The sequence below is a fragment of the Scyliorhinus canicula genome, chromosome 20, assembly GCF_902713615.1.
Source record: "Scyliorhinus canicula chromosome 20, sScyCan1.1, whole genome shotgun sequence".
NCBI lineage: Eukaryota > Metazoa > Chordata > Chondrichthyes > Carcharhiniformes > Scyliorhinidae > Scyliorhinus > Scyliorhinus canicula.
Genome location: NC_052165.1, coordinates 42,438,660 through 42,457,526, shown reverse-complemented (window position 1 = coordinate 42,457,526; position 18,867 = coordinate 42,438,660). Strand labels below are relative to the sequence as shown.

General features: G+C 45.8%; 1 protein-coding gene across 7 annotated transcripts in view; it reads left to right on the top strand.

Moving 5' to 3' along the window:
* The window catches only part of LOC119954877 (anoctamin-4), a 242,162-nt gene that overhangs the window by 158,734 nt on the left and 64,561 nt on the right, over positions 1 to 18,867 (top strand). For 5 of the 7 annotated variants that reach the window (XM_038780486.1, XM_038780487.1, XM_038780492.1 and 2 more), the window contains 3 exons: positions 7,097 to 7,197; positions 8,221 to 8,265; positions 11,283 to 11,414. In XM_038780486.1, the coding sequence (XP_038636414.1) occupies positions 7,097 to 7,197; positions 8,221 to 8,265; positions 11,283 to 11,414 (278 nt within the window). The remainder of the gene's footprint in view (positions 1 to 7,096; positions 7,198 to 8,220; positions 8,266 to 11,282; positions 11,415 to 18,867) is intronic. The other 2 variants (XM_038780489.1, XM_038780490.1) reach the window with 1 other exon arrangement.

Sequence of the window (18,867 nt, the reverse complement as noted above, 5' to 3'; positions counted from 1 at the left end):
TGCTGCTTCACAGCACCAGGGTCCCAGGTTCAATTCCCGGCTTGAGACACTGTCCGTGCAGAGTCTGCAAATTCTCCCCGTGTCTGCGTTGGTTTCCACTGGGTGCCACAATCGATGTGCTACAGCTGCCTTCCGCGCACTCCTCCAGCACAGAGACACACACCTTGGTGGGCAATGGCAGTGGACAGGCTTCTGGGAAACAATGTGGTGAGTCCAACACAGTTGCTGATGCACATCTTTGGCTTTTAAAGCAGACCTGGCAGACCAGCAGCGTGGTTCAATTCCCATACCAGCCTCCCCGAACAGGCGCCGGAATGTGGCGACTAGGGGCTTTTCGCAGTAACTTCATTTGAAGCCTACTTGTGACAATAAGCGATTTTCATTTCATTTCAATGTCTAGACGAGACAGCAGTTGGAGGCCTGCTGGATCCCAAGACCCAGCTAGGTCCCAGCCAGATGCTGAGCCCATGGACCAGTATATCCCAGAGCTGATGAAGATGTTTGGGAGTGACTGGGACATTCTGATGGAAATGTCAGTGACACTCCCAACAGGTTCATAGCTGATTGGAGGAGGCTACGGGTGCAGGAGATATCACCGGTAATGCGTAGCACTGAGCTGAACACACCTAGGGTGCTGACAGCAGTGGCGAATCTGGCGCATGATGCCAGCAGCATTAGTAGAGATGTCCAAGCTGTGGCACAGTTGGTGACGGCCATGGCTGAGAACCTCAGCAGAATGTCCAACTTGCTGGGGACGTGACCCAGTACCAGGTTGACCTTGATGAGGTTCTCCGATGGGAATGGCTGAAGTACTGCAGAGCTTGTCCCAGGCACAGGTGGCATCGCCGAGTCACTGCAGAGCATGGCCCAATCACTTGAGGAGCATCGCCGAGGGAGTCAACAAAATGGTGCAGATGTCGGGATGCTGCCAAGGCTGGCAGTCAGATGATGCAGCCGGGGCGCGGACCCTATTTGCACTGACTGGGAGGAGGGGGTGCTGGGTGCCAACCTGGACCCATCCCATGGAGTCGGGATGGTGGCCACCAGCTTAGAGTTCCATCCCTTTTTGAGGTCGCATCTCACAGTCCGCACATGGGACTGGGCGGCATGGTAGTGTATGTGCTCCTCGATGGCTGCACTGGGGATCTCCGGCCTCGAGGCACCAGAGGATGCCCGCCAGGAGCATCGAAGGTCAAGGGACATCGTATGCAGCTGGCTGTCTCCGCCTCTGTGCATCTAGATGTAAAAGTAGAGCAAGGAAGGCTTAGCACATCGAGAATCAGCTGAGAGGGCATTGGGGTGGGGGAGCAAGGAAGGCTAAGCACATCGAGAATCACCTGAGGAGGCGCGGGGCGGAGCAAGGAAGGCTACACACATCAAGGATCACCTGAGAGGGCACTGGGGGGAGGGAGCGGTCAAGGTAAGAGAAGCTCATTTAAGCAGTCCAATGCATTGCTCAATGGCAGCTCGTGTGCCACATGGCCCTCCATTCTATCGGGTGTCCAATTCCATCTCCGGCATCCGTACTAGTGTCATTAGCCAGGTTCTCCTGCGGGTATCCCTTATCCCCTAAGAGCCAGCCGGCCATCGTGGCATGGTCCTCAAGAGGCCGAGGATGTCTGACTGCCCCAGAGCGTAGCTATCATGCACACTCTCTGGGAAGGTGGCAGTCTATTAGCCCCTGGACCTGCGGCATCCTGGCGATGGCAGAGAATCCTGCTGCCCGGGCATCTTGTCGGGCTTGGTCCATGTCAAAGTTAATGTAATTTTCTGCCTGGACAAACAGGGCATCCATGACCTGCTGGATACACCTGTGGCCTGCGGGCTTCTACATTGGTTCCTGCTCGAGCATCCAGGCATCACGGTCTGATTAGGATGCTAGGCAATGACTACCACATGCTACATGGCCCTCCCACCCAAGGGAATCCACTTGGGATGTGTGAAATGCTCACATCTACGACTCCCAATTCCCTATTCGCAATAGCCTTCAGCAGCGCGGCCAGAGGCCTCGGCAGTCGGTGGGGGTTATGGGTGGGCGGTGGGGCAGATGGGCACAGACCAGGGTTGCCCCCTAAATAGATACACATGATCCAGGGGTTGCCATGGTAGAACCGCGAGTAGTTGCTCACCCCCCTGCCGAGGACGTGGGTAGCAAGCCCAGGACCCTCAGGCTCTTAACCTGTGAATGATTTTTTGCTACTCCCTTCCGCTCCAGGTTCACTTTTTTAAAAAGGAGTACTAATCGGCACCGGCGTGGCCACTTGCTGGGGACGCTGTTGGATATGGGGTGGCTCCGATTAATTGTATAGAAATATGGCTCAATGGTGATAATTGGCTTCTTGCCACGCTACGATCCCAATTTCACCTAAGGGGGAAGACCACATGCATTGCAAACTGTTTGGTGCCTGGTGATGTTCTCGTTTTGGGTCTCTTCCGCTACTCATCGGCCTCGCCGCGCTCTCACTCAAGCGGAATGAGGCTAGAGAATCACACCCAGTATTTGTTTTCCCCAAGTGTTTTTAAAAACTATTAATTATTTTGTATCACCTTTGCCAGCAGCCCAGGGGGGGTCCGGCAGCCCCTACTGAGACAGAGCTTTTGAGGTGAAATTTAGCAGTTCTGGGAAAGTTCAAAATCATCACTGAGATGAGCAGAATACCCTTCAACCCATGAATTCCAGATCTGAGAGTGCGCTGCTTAGTTTACAAAAGGAAAATTATGTTCCTTTAAGGATACTACAGGTACTTTTATTCAATCTCTGGGAGCACAGTGGAAACTAGATTTGCAATGACCTTGGAGTGCTCCGAACTGCAGGATGAGATTAACATCATTTGCAATCTGGGTTGGTCTTTCAGTCAGAATAAACAACAACCAAATATTTTTAAGCACTGCAGGATGGGTCAATGAACATCATAAGCACTGCGGGATGGGTCAATGAACATTATTTGGACCTGAAGGTGTTTGAAATGAGCATCTGATTGGGTTTAGTGTAATGTATGTTGGGCATATTCTCTTTGGGAAAAGGATGGTTGTGAGGTGATACGGTTTTTAGCATTGAAAACAAACTGGATCATGTTGGCCATAACGGGTTGGTTCACCTTGCCCAGAATGTGGTGGTGGGAGATGTTGGTATTGATTAATTCAAATGCAAATTGGAGAGATTCAACTTTTGAAGATTTGGGGATCTTGTATGAATAATTCAACATGTGAGGCATCATGTGAGTAGCATGCTTGGGAGGAACAAGTAACTTTGGGTCTCCTGGTTGTTGCGTACCCACCCAGCATTGGGGGTTTTCTTCACTTCCTGTCTGGGCTGATGTAGACTTTTTTTAGCATACCTTCATGCGAACCCTTTCCCTTTTGGGGAAAAGTGGTAGAAGGATTCCCAAGTTGATTTCAGCCCATTGTACCACATTATGAATGCACCTCCTGTAGCCAAATAGTCCTAACGTTGGACTTGAACCCGGAGCTTCTCGTCCAGAGGTAGGGATGCTGCCACTGCCACAAGACCTCCACGCGAAGACTCATTTGATAGAGATTGACCACCGGAATCATAGAACTCCTACAGTGCAGAAGGAAGGCATTCAGCCCATCGAGTCTGTGTCGACCCTCTAAAAGGGCAGCGACTCCCTCGTAACCCCACCTAACCTGTGCATTGTTGGGCACCTAAGGGGCAGTTTATATGGCCAATCCACCAAACCTGCACATCTTTGGACAGGAATGGATTATTTCCTGCCCTCTTCATAAATTCTGCCTGACCTGCTCAGAGCCTTAACAGTTTTTATTCTGAAATGATTTAATATTGCAATTCTCCTTGCCATCAACTTGTCCAGCAGATAAACACATGACTGAGCCAGGCTCCTGTGGTTGCTGAGGAGAGGCTGGATTACGGCCTGAAAATTATTCTTCAATTTCTCAAGGGGCAAAGGAAGTAGAAAATGCTATCAGTTCACAGAAAATCGTACCTAAAGCCGTTCAGTAATTTAAACATTTTAAACACAGTGGGATTTCTCGGGTCTATTTTAACTGCTCACAGAACATACATTCTGAAGACGGATTGGGTTTATCGAACTATTCTATCTTGCTGGCTCATTTTATTTTTTTGCCAACAGGTCACTATCAAGTGAAATTGTCTCTTGCACCATTCAGCTTCAAGTCTCGAATGTTAGGTTTTTACTGAAACCTATTTACCAGAAAAGTCGACAGTGGCTGAAATGAATTATTTAGATCGAGTTCCCAGCAATTGTTTTTTTTTTTAAAATCACATCACTTTGCCTTTTACCACATACCAATCACACTTTCACAAAGATAATGATCCTTACCTCACTGGCTGACTGCCATGTTTATCATAAATATGATCTCTCCATCCGTTCTCTGGTTTTATTCATTTTTAATTAGAATTTGCACACTTGAACCTCTTTGTTGAAACGTGTAGCGTGTGAAATATTCGGAATCTGGTACATGGCTATTAATCTACATTTAATTTTAGTTTCCTTAACTCAATACAATATGAATTCTTTAATCACAGAATTAAAGAATGGATACAGGATGGGATGCCTTTTGGCCCATGTCTATACTAGCCTGAAGAAGGAGCAATTCACTTAGTACCATTCTGGTGCCTTCTGCCCTTCCAATTTATCATCTCCAGATATTTATCCAAATCCTTTTTTGAATGATTCAATTAATCCTGCCTCCATCACACTCCCTTTTACATCCAATCTATGCTCTTGGTTTTCTACCCTTCCACTAAGAGTTTCTTCCTATCGGGCCCCCCATGATTGTGAACACCTCTATCAAATTTCCTCTCCATCTTCTCTACAAAATTCTCCAATCTATCTTCATTGCTGGTTCTAGGGTTGAGGAACATCATTAATCTTGTTGATCTTTTCTACATCCCCTTAAATGCTTGTACGTCAAGTGTGGATCTAGAACTGGATGCAATTCTGAAGTTGAGGAGAACCAATGTTTGGGATTATGGGGATAGGGCGGGGAGTGGTCTTTTGGAGGACCAGTGCAGATTTGATGGGCCAAATGACAAGCCTCCTGCAATGTAGGGGTTCTGTGGATTCTATCCTCCTCATGGTTCACCAGACTTCCCAAATTTTCATATCATCCTCAAATTGTTCCCTGTACACCAAGCTCTAGACCGGCTACTAATTTTGTTCCAGATTATTGCTTTCAAAAGCTTTTCCACCACTGAGGTTAAACTGACTGGCCTGTAGTTGCAGGGCTTAATGTTACACCCTTTTTTGAACAAGGGTGTAACGTTTGCAATTCTCTAGCCACTTGGAAACCACTCCTTCTGGCCTGTGCCTCTGCAATTTCTGCTCTCTCTCCCGTTAGAATTTTAGGATGCATCTCATCCGGACCTAGTGCTTTATCAACTTCCAGCCAGCTTATCTAATACCACCTCCTTATCAGTATTAAACACTGTGGGTGGGATCTAAGGGAAGTGAAAGAGTCCCAAGTGAAAGAGCCCCGTGTTGAACACGTTTAGCCGGGTGTTTCCCGGTGCTCACATTGCCAAGAAAGATCCCACTGTTTTGTTTCAGCGCCTCTGCGGGGAACGCCCTGCCAATAGTCTCCAGTCTCATTTCCTGCACTGAGGGGCTCCGCTCGCCAGTGCAGGCGATCGAGGTGCCATTTTTAAATAGCATCTGGATCTCGGGATTCCCCCAAAGCCCCTATAAGGGAGTCATTGAGTCCCCCATACCCCATCTAATAAGGACAGGGCACCATTAGGCCTGATCCCAGGAGTGAGCCCCCAATCGCGAGCCTGGACCCTGTGGACCCCCCCCCCCCCCCCCCCCCCCCCCCCCCAACCAGGACGTCCGCCGTGGCCACGGGTCTAAGATCCCGCAAGGTGGTACCAGGTTGGAACCTCGGCGGGAGTTCGGCTCATCTCCTGAGGAGCATCGACGCAGGGGCCTATTTCAGCGGCCCCTGACCGGCGGCCAGGTGGCCGCGATTGGCGTCTTCTAAAGTTGCTGTAGAATCGCGGAACCGGCGTCGGAGCGGCGTAGCGGGAGTTTCCCCTGCCGATTCTCCGACCTGGCGCGCGCTCGGAGAATCACACCGATGGGATTCTCAGAGGGTTTAACAAGGTGCATGTTGAGAAGTTGTTTCCCCTTGTGAGAGTGTCTAGAACCAGCGGGCATAATGTTAGAATAAGGGGTTGCTGACTTAAGACCAAGATGAGGAGGAACTTCTTCTGAGGGTAGTGAATCTGTAGAATTCTTTACTGCTGAGGGCTCTGGAGGCCTCTCCAGGCTGAGAGACAGATTCTCTTATCTAATCAGTCATGATCTTATTGAACAGCAGAGGAGACTCGATGAGCCAAATGGCCTACTTCTGCTCATACATCATGTGTTCTTATAGGAGCTTTGAATGGCCCAGTCCTTCTGGTGCTGATCTGAGATCTTTGTATACTTTACAAATTTAGTTGTTTTTAACTAGACTATTCTTTCGCTCACGAACGGTTTGTAAAAATGTCTCGCCCAGAATGAACATTAATCCAACGAGGAATGTCTGTAAAGGACCTTGACCAAGCTTTTGCTCCCATGTACTCATCTCCTTATGTGGCTCAGTGTCAAATGTCGCTTTTATAAAGGCCCTGTGAGGTGCCATTGGATATTGTATTACATTTAAAGGTACTGAAGGAATACAAAAAATTGTTTAGTGTGTTTTATGTTCTCAACAGAGCAAAGGGTACAATAATTTAGCAGCTGTGTTACTGAATTATTAATCCAGAGAGATATGTTCCAATCCCATGAGAGCAACCGTGGAATTGAAGTTCATTTAATTATGGTGACCATGACACTTTGTAGTCAAAGCAAATCTGGATCCCTAATGTCCTTTTAGGGAAAGAAATCCTCTGTCCTTACCCGGTCTGGCCTACATGCGACTCTTAACTACCCTCTGAAACTGTCTAGCAAGTCCCTCAGCTGTATTCACAGTGAATCTCTGAATCCAGGTTAAGCTATAAATGTTTGCCTTGCCAGTCGGTGACACTGAAGTTGTATGAATTAATTAAAAAACACATTCCAAACTCAATGTATTGAGCTGTTGAAATAAAATTATTTTTGTCTTTTTGCAGTCATCACTAACCAACAGTGACATAATATTTGTGAAGTTACATGCCCCCTGGGAAGTTCTTTGTAGATATGCAGAATTAATGAATGTACGAATGCCTTTCAGGTGAGCAGAAATTAGCTATTTTTCCTCCAGTTATCCTGTTGGCAGTTTTATCTGTACTTTTGATGGATCGGGGTAAAACAGGATTGTTAAATTGATAGTGGGAATGTCCAATAGCCTGTTGGCATCTATAGAAGAAAGGTAGATCAACTTTCAAGAGCTGTGGTTTCTACCCCAGACATTGACCTCTCTGTCCCCTCTTTCTAGATGTTGAGTTCCGTGCTTTTTCGGTTTCCCCTGTCCGAAGGTGTCCCATCATGAAAAATCAGACCAAGAACATATGTACAATGTCATCTGCTTAGAATCAAATCTTGATAAGTTCACTGGACGTTGGCTGAAAAATTGCAAAAATATCCATTAACTGACCAGTGAGCTCCCATTACATCCATATGCATGGGCGATCTGATCAAGGTCTTTAAGTTTCGGAGGGTTATATTGGAGTTGATTTTGTTTTCATTGGGAGTAGTTACCAATCTGTCACGCGTGTGGAAGTAATTACCAATTTGCCACTCTGAACCCAAAACATGTCCCATGCGTCTTTGCTTCCCAAAATAACTGCAGGAAATATCACAGCAGGAGACCATTTAGGACATCATGCCTATACCTGCTCTTAAAGCAATCCAAAACTAATCCTACTGGCCCAAGCTCTCCCCATAGTCATGTAATCTCCTCGGAAAAGATGCAGCATTCTCATCAACTCAATTGTTGGAAAACACTTCTCCATTCCCTGTGGAAAGAAATGTCTCCAAACCCCCCTCTTACACTCTTATTTAGTTCTGCAGATATGTTTAAAATTCTCCTACTTTTTCCATCCATCCCATTAAAGTTTAAAAGTGAATTGTTGACCTTCTCTCGTGTCTTTTTGAATTGTTTTCCATGTTTGTTCTGTTAATCTCTCCTTTTAGTCTTTTTCTCCTACCTCTTGCAGGCTTATGTCTTCAATCTCCCTTTCCTTCCTTGATAGTTCATACTGTAACTGACGACGAGTTTTCTTCTCGACTGGCTTCATTTTTGCTGTTCTTCCAGGAGAAAAATCTATTACCTGCAGCGACGATACAAGTTCATGAGCAGGTTCGTGCGTCTGACAATTTGCCCGAGACCTAATCCCATGAACTGAAAGACTGCTTGCTTCTGTTTCTTACTAAGACTAGAAGGTTCCCTAACTGTTTCTTGACGACATAACATTTTCTTGAGATTCAATATGAGCAATGGTCACACCATGATGAAAGCCCAAGACCAACTTTCCTTGCCTTCTGTTACGCCACAGTATTTTCTAAATAGAAACACCTTGCTTTAGAACCTTTGGTTACACCCCTTGCAGTAGTCCAGTAAAATATTGCATGCAGTCATCCATTTCAAAGAACTTGCTTGCTGACTGGACAAGCTTGTAATGCTACTAATGTGCACAGACTCGTTAATTTTGTTGTGGGTCGTCTTCATTCAACTGGAGGCAATGCCACCATTGGCCAAAGCTTCTATTGAGGACATGCATGTCTTGCAAAAGTCTACCTTGTATAGTAGGACATTTTGCTGAGAAAGGATTGAGCAGACACGAGCCCTGTAAAAGCATATATAAATAGGAGTTGGAGTAGGAAGGGCTGGTTTAGCACAGTGGGCTAAACAGCTGGCTTGTAATGCAGAACAATGCCGACAGCGCAGGTTAAATTCCCGTACCGGCCTCCCCGAACAGGTGCCGGAATGTGGTGACTAGGGGCTTTTCACAGTTACTTCATTGAAGCCTACTTGTGACAATAAGCTATTTATTATTATTATTATTATTATTATTATTAGTATATCATATGGGATCAGGAGCTTGCTCTGCTTTTCAATGAGGTCGTGGCTGATCTTTGACCTCAACTCCACGTTCCCACCTGTTCCTCATATTCCTATTTCCCTTAGTGTCCAAGAATGTATCAAGCCCAGGCTGAATATTCTCCATGATGGAGCATCCACGTCTCTTTGGAGCAGAGAATTCCAAGATTCATAGCCCTTCGAGTGAAGATATTTCTCCTCCTCTTGGTTCAAAGTGACTGAGCCCTTATCCTGACACTCTGACCCTTCGTTCCTGACAAACCGTTGAAATACGTTGGGTGTATGATGGGACTACCAACAAAGTGAGAAATAGAATTTCCATACCTTGAGAACAATAAGATAAAACCCCCAGTATCAACTTTGACCTCTTATGCAATTAAGCTAATGAGAGATGAGGAAATGTTTCATTATTGTTTAAAACAAATCTGTGACTATAAACTGATTAAACATACTAGGAACTCTCCTGTGGAGTTGCTGATGGGTAGGTTGCAGTAGACAAAGGCAATGACTACCAAACCCAGAATGTCCTGGGACTTGAAAATGATGATGGATGGTGTTCATTAGACTCTTGTGTGTCCTGATGCTTCAGTGCTGAATTTGAAGCAAAGTCAGTTCTATAACCAGTTTAGAAATGCTGCAGTGCACATCATGATGAGTCAGGAGCAGAGGAGGTAAAGTTCAAGCTGCAGGGGCCACACACACCACTCAGCAGCAAGTCATTTAACATTTCCATAAAATTAATAAAGCTGAACAATTCTTGCAAGCATCACATTATTTAAAAAAAATCTTTCAACTCTTTCTCCGAGTTGATTTTAATGCCTGTCATGTCCATTTGCAATTGGGACGGCCAAATCTGCCAGTCTGTTCAAACCCAAGACTCATAAATCTTTGTTTTTAAAATCTGAACTTTTACTGGTGGAAGTAATGGCCCAAGGATTGGAAAAATTACAATCACAAAGTTATTTCTGTGCAAGTTAAGCAAGCATAAATCTGGAAATTGGGCAGTGCTGTTAAAGCAAAGGCTAAATGGACCCTTGAAGCTGTTTCTTTTCACAAGATGTAGACAATTAAAATAAGATGCCAGCAAAGCTAGGTGTTTTCTATTTTATCTATCCATTTCATAAAGTCCAAATGAGACACTTTGAACTTGAAATTGATTCTCGGTAATTGTACCTTTTAGCCAAGTAATCAGATATTGCTTTATTGGTGTTTCACGTATAGTGAATGTCACTTTATACACAGGTCAATTAAGTTTAAATCTGATCACAACCAGGACAGTGGATTTGTTTTGAGTGTAAAGTATGAAACTTGGAAAGGAACTTGCATTTGTACAGCACCTCTGCAATCCCAGGACATTCCAAACAACTTTGCAGAAAATGTATTAAGTGTAGTTACTATAGGAAACGTGATCGCCAAGTTGTGCACAGCAAGATGCCACAAAATATGAGACTGTGACCAGATCAATTGTGTTAGGGATGTTGGTGTATTCATCGACTTGCCCCGTGACCAAGTGCTCTTGGCACCAATTTTAAATGATCGAAGTGCCCAAGATCATCAGTGGGGTGTTAATTCAGCAAACCTATGAGCGCCATCAGGCTATTGAAGTTAGATGATTGAGTGATGCCAGAGTCCCAGGAAATTACAGTGACACGAGTATAGAATAAGTCACTTAGACCACAGGTCACTGGGACCGCTGGGCAGCATGGTACCACAGTGGTTATCACTCTTCGATTTCTAGCTTTGATCACTGTCTGTGCAGAGTCTGCATGTTCTCCCTCTGTCTGCATGGGTTTCCTCCGGGTGCTCCGGTTTCCTCCCACAAGTCCCGAAAGATTTGCTGTCTGAATTCTCCCTCTGTGTACCTGAACAGGCGCCGGAGTGCGGTGACTAGGGGCTTTTCACAGTAACTTAATTGCAGTCTTAAGTAAGTCTTATTTGCGTCGTTAAACAGACCCGAGAACGTTGATATGCCTTTACAAGGGCGCAGGTTTTCAGGAAATACTGAACCAATGCAACCAATTTATTATTTAGCTGTTAAATTGTATTCTGGGTGGAACCTACTCTACCCCTTACGGCCACAAGGTGTAACTATGCCCGATTTGGGTCAGTTAGAGATTAATTGCTCCAGCAAGTATACAGATCAGACTGTTTAGACTGACCTATTTCAGTCACACATTTGCAACACCTGAAATATTTAACCTTTATGTATTTGTCCCAATGAAGTATAAGCATTAAGATTAAACCATTTAATAACAGTTGCACATTTTTGTAAACAGGATGGAGAAAAGGTTGAGCAGGTTTCGAGGGTGGTTGCCGAGGAAACCTATGAAGCTGGACAAGGATACATTACCGGATCTGGAGGATACCGACTGCTACACAGCTCCTTTCAGCCAACAGAGGATCCATCAGTAAGTACTGCTCTCCTCTAACAGCTCTTGAAGCATTGCAAAGCAGGTGCTGGATGTTCCTGTATTCAGTTCTTCTATTACAACAAAAGCAATTTTCCAAGGATTGGGAACATCCTTCCGTGACGATAAAAGCAAAGTGGCCACTAATGTAAGTTCAGAGCAAAACATAACAGATGATGGAATGAAAAGTGGCCACTGAATACAAATTAAAAGCAAGCAAACCTTTATAGATGCTGAAAATCAGAAATAAAAACAAAGTGCTGGAAATACTCAGCAGGACTGACTGCATCTGTGTTAAGTATGACTCCAAACTGAAGGACGGTGGAAATATGATTTTAGGGGGGGGAGAAACAAAAGAGAAAGTATGGGATAGTTTTAAAGGCAGGAGAGATTGAATAACAAAAGGCAAAGAGAGTGAAGATCATTGGTCCAGATAAAATGTTAATGGAAGAATGATGAGCAGCTCTGTCTGAAAGCAAACCCCTGACAGAGTTCATTGTGTGAAGTTGGGTGAGTCCCAGAGGCTGTAAAGGGCCTAAATATAAAATGAGGTGCTGTCCTTGGAGGTTTGTGTTGAGTTTCACTAGAAGTTTGAGAACTACTTCAGCTAGTCCTCTGCCTCCAGAGGAAAATGTCCCTTTTGGTCCTTAATTACCCCTAACCTTTAACCGTCTGTTTGACTACACTTTACAGTGTCTTGGATGAAGAATTAGAGAATTGAGTTTCCAAGTTTACTAATGACATCAAGGTGACAGTAATAGTGTGGCCTTGGAATAAGAGGAATGTCTGGCAGTATTTTGGGGGAAGAGTTCCGGATTTCCATAATCCTAGTGTATGAACAACTGTTTCCTGATTATCATCCTGTGCGCCCTAGCTTTATTTTAAGGTTACAGCCTCATATTCTGGTGCCCTATTCATGTTATTGAGACCCAGTGTAAGCTGTGACCCAGTGTAAGCTGTAGCATAGCTAAGGGGATTGTCACAATGGCTTTAATCCAAATGTTCCAACTAGCCTTGCAGTCAGTCAACAAGCTCAAATTAGCTGGAAAATAATTTCTCAGACAATAAAACTCTAAGTGCCTTCATACTGCAGGGCTGAAAAGTGGCAATGAACGTTTATGCCGCAGAAGTGCCAGGCATGACCATCTCCAGCAAGAGAGAATTTAACTATTCCCCTCACTTGACATTCAATGGCATTACCATCAACAAATCCCCAACTATATAAATACTGTGGCATTTAAAAAAAAATTGTTCATGGGATGTGGGCATCACTGATTCGGCCAGCATTTATTGCCCATTCCTAATTTCCCTTGAGAAGGTGGTGGCGAGCTGCTATGAACCACTGCAGTTTATGTGGTGTAGATGCACCCACAGTGCTGTTAGGATTTTGTCCCAGCGACTGTGAAAGAACGGTGATAATAGTCCCAACTCAGGATGGTGAGTGGCTTGGACGGGAACTTCAGGTGTGGTATTCCCATTCATCTGCTGTCCTTTCCTTCTTGATGATAGGTGCTGTCTAAGGAGCCTTTGTTCCCACAGTGCATCTTGCAGATGGTACACGCTGCTGCCACTGTACACCAGTGGTGAAGGGAGAACGTTTATGGATGGAGGGCCAATAAAATGGGGCTACTTTGTCCTGGATGGTGTTGAGCTTCTGAGTGCCATTGGAACTGCAATCATCAGGCAAGTGGAGAGTATTTAATCACGTTCCTGACTTGTGCCTGTAGGTGGTGGACGGCCTTGGGGAGTTACTTACTGCAGGATTCCTAACCACTGACCTGCTCTTGCAGCCACAGTATTTATATGGCTAGTCGAATTCAGCTTCTGGTCACTGGTAATTCCCAGGATGTTGATAGTGGGGGATTCAGTGATGATACTGCCATTGAATGTCAAGGGGTGATGGTTAGATTCTCTTTTGTTGGAGACTTGTGTGGCACGAATGTTACTTGCCAGTCCAAGCCTGGATATTGTCCAGATCTTGTAGCTAGTCAATGTGCAAATGCAGCAAGAGCAGGTCAGAGGCTGATAATTCTGTGGCGAGTAACCCGTCTCCTGACTCCCCAAAGCCGATCCACTATCTATAAAACACAAGTCAGGAGTGTGATGGAATAATCTCCACTTGCCTGGATGAGTGCAGCTTCAAAGAAACTTGCCACCATCCAGGATCAAGTCGTTTGATTGACATCCCATTCACTCTCTGCTACCACTGTACATTGGCCGTGGTACATATCATCTACAAGATTCACTGCAGCAACTCGCCAAGTCACCTTCCTATCACCTGGAAGGACAAGGGAAGCAGACACATGAGAAAACCACCACCTGCAAATTCCCCTCCACAGCACACATCCATGCTGACTTGGAAATATATCACCGTTCATTCACTGCTGGGTCAAAATCCAAGAACTCCCTCCTTAACAGCACTTGGACAGCAGCAGTTCAAGAAGGCAGATCACCATTTCCTTCTCGAAGGCAATTGGGGATGAACAATAAATGCTGGCCTAGCTAGTACTACTCCCATTCTGGGGATATGTAAAAATGTGAGAATAAATGGTTGATTACTATCCTGGACTTCAAGCAGTGGGATTCTTTGTCGATGGAATCCTGTCCTTTGCTGGCAGCGCACCCAAGCTCGTGGGTTTCCCAATGGTGTGGGGTGGCCAATGGCTGGCTGCAGGAATTGAGAAACCAGCTGCTGGCAGTGGTGGGCCGCACTGGGAAACGGGCTGGAGGGATGGAGAATCCCAGTGGAGGTCTTTCATCTTGGGTCAACAGCCATCTCCACATTGAAGTGGTTGGGGTTTTTTGGAGGCTGATGTCCACCGCTAGCCTTACTCCTATGAATAATAATGGATGCTTAATGGGACCTCTGGATGGCAAGATTTAACATCTACCTTAACTTTTTGTTTTTCCCAACAGGAAATATTTACAGTAAATCTTGTGTAGCCAATTATTAAAGTGAAAGAAACTGATGCACGATCAATTCTACAAAGACTAAGGTTGGATACAACTGTGGCTTTGTTGCAGTAAGATGTGTGGCCTCCCACAGCAGCTGGCGAAATGGCTGCTGAATAGAGGACACGCATTTATACTCCTCCGACTGGGCGGAGCCAGCAGGCAGGGGCTACCGACAAACCTGTAGTACAGGTGAAATGAAAAAATGAAAATCGCTTATTGTCACGAGTAGGCTTCGATGAAGTTACTGTGAAAAGCCCCTAGTCGCCACATTCCGGCGCCTGTCCGGGGAGGCTGGTACGGGAATCGAACCGTGCTGCTGGCCTGCTTGGTCTGCTTTATAAGCCTGCGATTTAGCCTTGTGAGCTAAAACAGCCCCTTGGGGTAAGGTCCTACCTTACATCACTTATTACAGGTGTAACAGTGGTTTACCACATTCACCCCCTGGCGGGGTGGTGGAGAACTATATACAGTAGTGAATTTATGTACAGTGTTTTATCAGGGAAAAGAAAAAGAAATGTCCTTTGAAAGTCCGGTGCCAGTTAGAGATTCAACCGGTCTGGTGCCTTGAAGTTCCGCTGGGAGCGACGTAGCGGTGGCGGCGATGTCGATGCTGGCTCCGGGAGTGTGCCGAAATCCTCTTCATCCTGGGAAGGGCAAGGAGGGATGGTCCTGGTCGGGTTAATGTTGGGAGGGTAGGGTGGTGCCGGGCTGGAGATGTGTGTATGGGTGGAACTTGCTGGTGCCAGGTCCCTGAGAGAGACAGTATCTTGGTGGCCATTATGGAGAGTGTGGTGAATGTGTAACTGGTAATTCACACTGTACCTTACTGTTGTCCCTGTGGGCCCCATCTGTGAACCACTGTGTGGCTCTGCCCACAGGGGGAGATGAGGAGCATGTACAGGGCTCCGCCCACTTTAGGGAGTATAAGTGCTGCGGTCCTGCGACACCGCCCTCAGTATCGTGCAGTCGCAGGCAGGCTCAGTTGTAAACCGATTAAAGCCACAGTTTACTCCAACTCGTGTCTCCGAGTGAATTGATGGTCGCATCAGAGAGTGCTAGCTTTTTAGTCTCAGCTAGGTCCAGCGTGGCCCCTTCTAGCAGTCTTTGGCGTACGAGGTCTGACCCAATCCCCGTTACAAACGCATCGCGCATAAGAAGGTTGGAATGTTCAGTGGCCGTAACGGCCTGACAGTCAAGCGGACGAGTGGGATTAAGGCCCGCCATAAGTCTTCTATGGACACACCAGGGAGTTGAGAGCGAGTGGCGAGTATGTGCCTGGCGAAGAGTGAGTTCATTTTCTGTGCATACTTCGAGGACCGCCATGGCGTCTGTGTAGGTCGGGGCATCCTGGATCAGCGGAAACATGTTGGAGCTCAACCTTGAATACAGGATTTGTATCTTCTGAGCCTCCGTCGGAGGGGTGGTTGCTGAGTTTATATAGGCCTCGAAGCAAGCTAGCCAGTGATTAAAGTCCTTTTTGGCGTCGTTTGAGTGCGGATCCAGCTGCAGGCGATCTGGTTTGATTCGGAGGTCCATCTTTTAGAAAATCTTACTGCAATAAATTGATGCACGATCAATTGCACAAAGACTAAGGTTGGATACAACTGTGGCTTTATTGCAGTAAGATGTGTGGCCTCCCACAGCAGCTGGCGAAATGGCTGCTGAATAGAGGACACGCTCCTACTACTGGGAGGAGCCAGCAGGCAGGGGCTACTGGCAAACCTGTAGTACAGGTCCTACCTTAAATCACCTAATACAAGTGTTGTTTACCAAAGAAATGTTATCCAGTTAATCCACCTGTTCTGAAATTCAATGAAGCCACTGGAATTAAAATTCCCTAAATTTCATTTCTGGAGCAGCAGGTGTGTTATCACGGCACATCCAAAAAAAAAACTACTCTTGGAATTGGAAGGCAATCTAATCTAGCCTTGTGTCTGTGGACTTGGACGACTATCAGCAACCTCTGCTCCCAGTGTGGCCGATATTAAGTGTCGTATTCCTTGTATCTGTATCCCTCATTACATCCACTTCAATTCTACCTCGGGGATTTCTTCCAAGGCCAGCAGTTTGGCAAAAGGTACATTGTACCAAGGTGACTTTACCAAAAGCAACTGAGCTAAAACTTCCTAATCATTAAGATGATAAAGTAAAAATCCCAAAGAGAGAATTGTAAACACAAAACTAAACAAAGGATGATCGACCTAAAAACATTAGCACAGAGAATGACTTGCTCAGTCTTTAGAAACCTCTTTCAAGTATGGATGTTACCCTTTCTAGTGGTGACATTTCACATAGAAGGTAATCAGATACCCATTAAAGTTTAAAAAATACTCGCTGGTATACAATTCAGATATGCATGATGTGACAGAGTAGAAACTTCATTTAGACAGTGAGAATCAAATATCAAGTTGCAGTAATATAAAATAACTTAATCCTAAATTTAATGATCTTGAGGTAAAAGGAAAATAATTAAGTTTACCAATGCGTTCAGAGAAAGCGAATTTGAATATTTTATAATGTAATTTGTCCAACTTTATATGTCCGGATGCTTTCTAAACACCAATAGTGATCTTTTGCATTGTCCCACACGATTGTATTCCGGATTACAGGAAGCCTTGCGTTTCTATAGCAAATAAAGGATGCTCCCACAGTGGTTTGCAGACAGTGAGGTGCGATAATTGTAATGTAGGAAACAGTCGCCAGCTAGTGCAGGCATTGTCAAACTCGGGGGCGCAACCCGCGGGAGGATCGCGGAGCCGTCCATCGCGGCACTTCCGATTGCGCAGATCTGCGCGCAACAGCGTAGTAGCCGGCTGTTAATAATGCCCGCTGGAGGACCCTGGTTCGAATCCCGGCCCTGGGTCACTGTCCGTGTGGAGTTTGCACATTCTCCCTGTGTCTGCCTGGGTTTCACCCCCACAACCCAAATATGTGCAGGATAGGTAGATTGGCCACTCTAAATTGCCCCTTAATTGGAAAAAATAATTGGGTACTCTAAATTTATTTATTTTTTTAAAAATAAAAATAACTCCCGCTGTAAGCGGCCTTCAAAATGGCCTCGAACATGTAACAAAAATACGGCCGCACTGTGCATGCTTGCCAGATCATCGGTGCGCATGGGCAAAAATATGCTCATGCGTGCCGATGATCGGGCACTCATGCGCAATGCGGCCGCTTTTTTTTAAAAACGGTCGCATGTTTTTGTTTTACAAGTTCGGGGGGTGGGTTTTATTCATGTTGTTCATTTATTTTATTCATTTAATTGTTTTTACAAGTTCGGGGGGGTTTTATTTGATAAAATTTGACAGGGAAAAAAAAAATGCAGAACTTTGGACAGATGGAGACTCCATACTTTCCGACACCGGAAGGCTTCACCTTCATCCAACAGGTTCCATTGGAGGAGCGTGTAAGAGGGCCAAAGGGACCCAAAACCATTTCCTCCATTTTTGTCAGCGGCAAACTGTGGTGAATGTGATTTTCACTATATATAGTTGCCAATATCACTCCACATACAATATATATATATAAAGTGCAGTTGCACTATCCGACCATCAGGGGGAGTCGCTCTGGGAATACGTGAGTTTGTACTGGGCTCCGCCCAGGACTCCTCCCCCTGGGACCGATGTATAATGAGCAGTGCCTTAGAGCCAGCCTGCCATTTCACCTGAAGTTCAACAACGAATAGGCTGGCTCTATTGTAAGTGTATTAAAGCCTCTGTTTAGATCCAACTACACGTGTTCGCTGAATTGATGGTTCCATCACAAACGAGGCAAAAGAAAATGGTGGGTCTCGAAGGTCGGCCGGGTTGGGTCCTGAAGGACTGTCGGTTGGTAAAAATGGGTCCCTGGAAAAAAAAGTTTGAAGAACACTGAACTAGTCTACAGAAAGCTCCCAAAAAAAGAATGAGAATGACCAGATCATCATCAGGTTGATTGCTTTTGGCTGAGGGATAAATATTGGCCAGTCCACCTTGGCGAACTTCCCTGCTGTCCTTCAAATAGAGGCCACAGGGACTTTAGGTGCACTTGTGCGAATAGACTGGCCCTCAATTTTGCAAAACAAAATGATGCAGAAAGTCATGGAAATGCTTTGCAACCAAGCACTCTGGCTGCATCTCTGGGAAAGACGGTTAACGTTCCAGTTCTTTTGGGCACGTTCGAGCGACCACGCTGCGCCTGAAAAGCAGCTCGTCACAGCGCAGCATGGCTGACCGAAGCCAAGAGACCTCGATCCCGGGATCTACCCGGCTTGCGATACCTCATGAGATCTAATGCTATTTTGTGAGACATTGCGATGTCTCACTTTAATGTGCAGATTCCCGCGTTACCAGAGGCATGGGTTCAATCTCCTTAGCCTCCGACCTAGGGCGAGTGCCGTTCAGCACTGGTCTCCACAAACATGGGCCAGACGGAACGGCGCTCATGGTATCCCAGTGGATCTGCGACCCCCTGGTGCATGCCCTCTGGGCTGAGTGGCACCCTGGCAGTGCCAACTGTG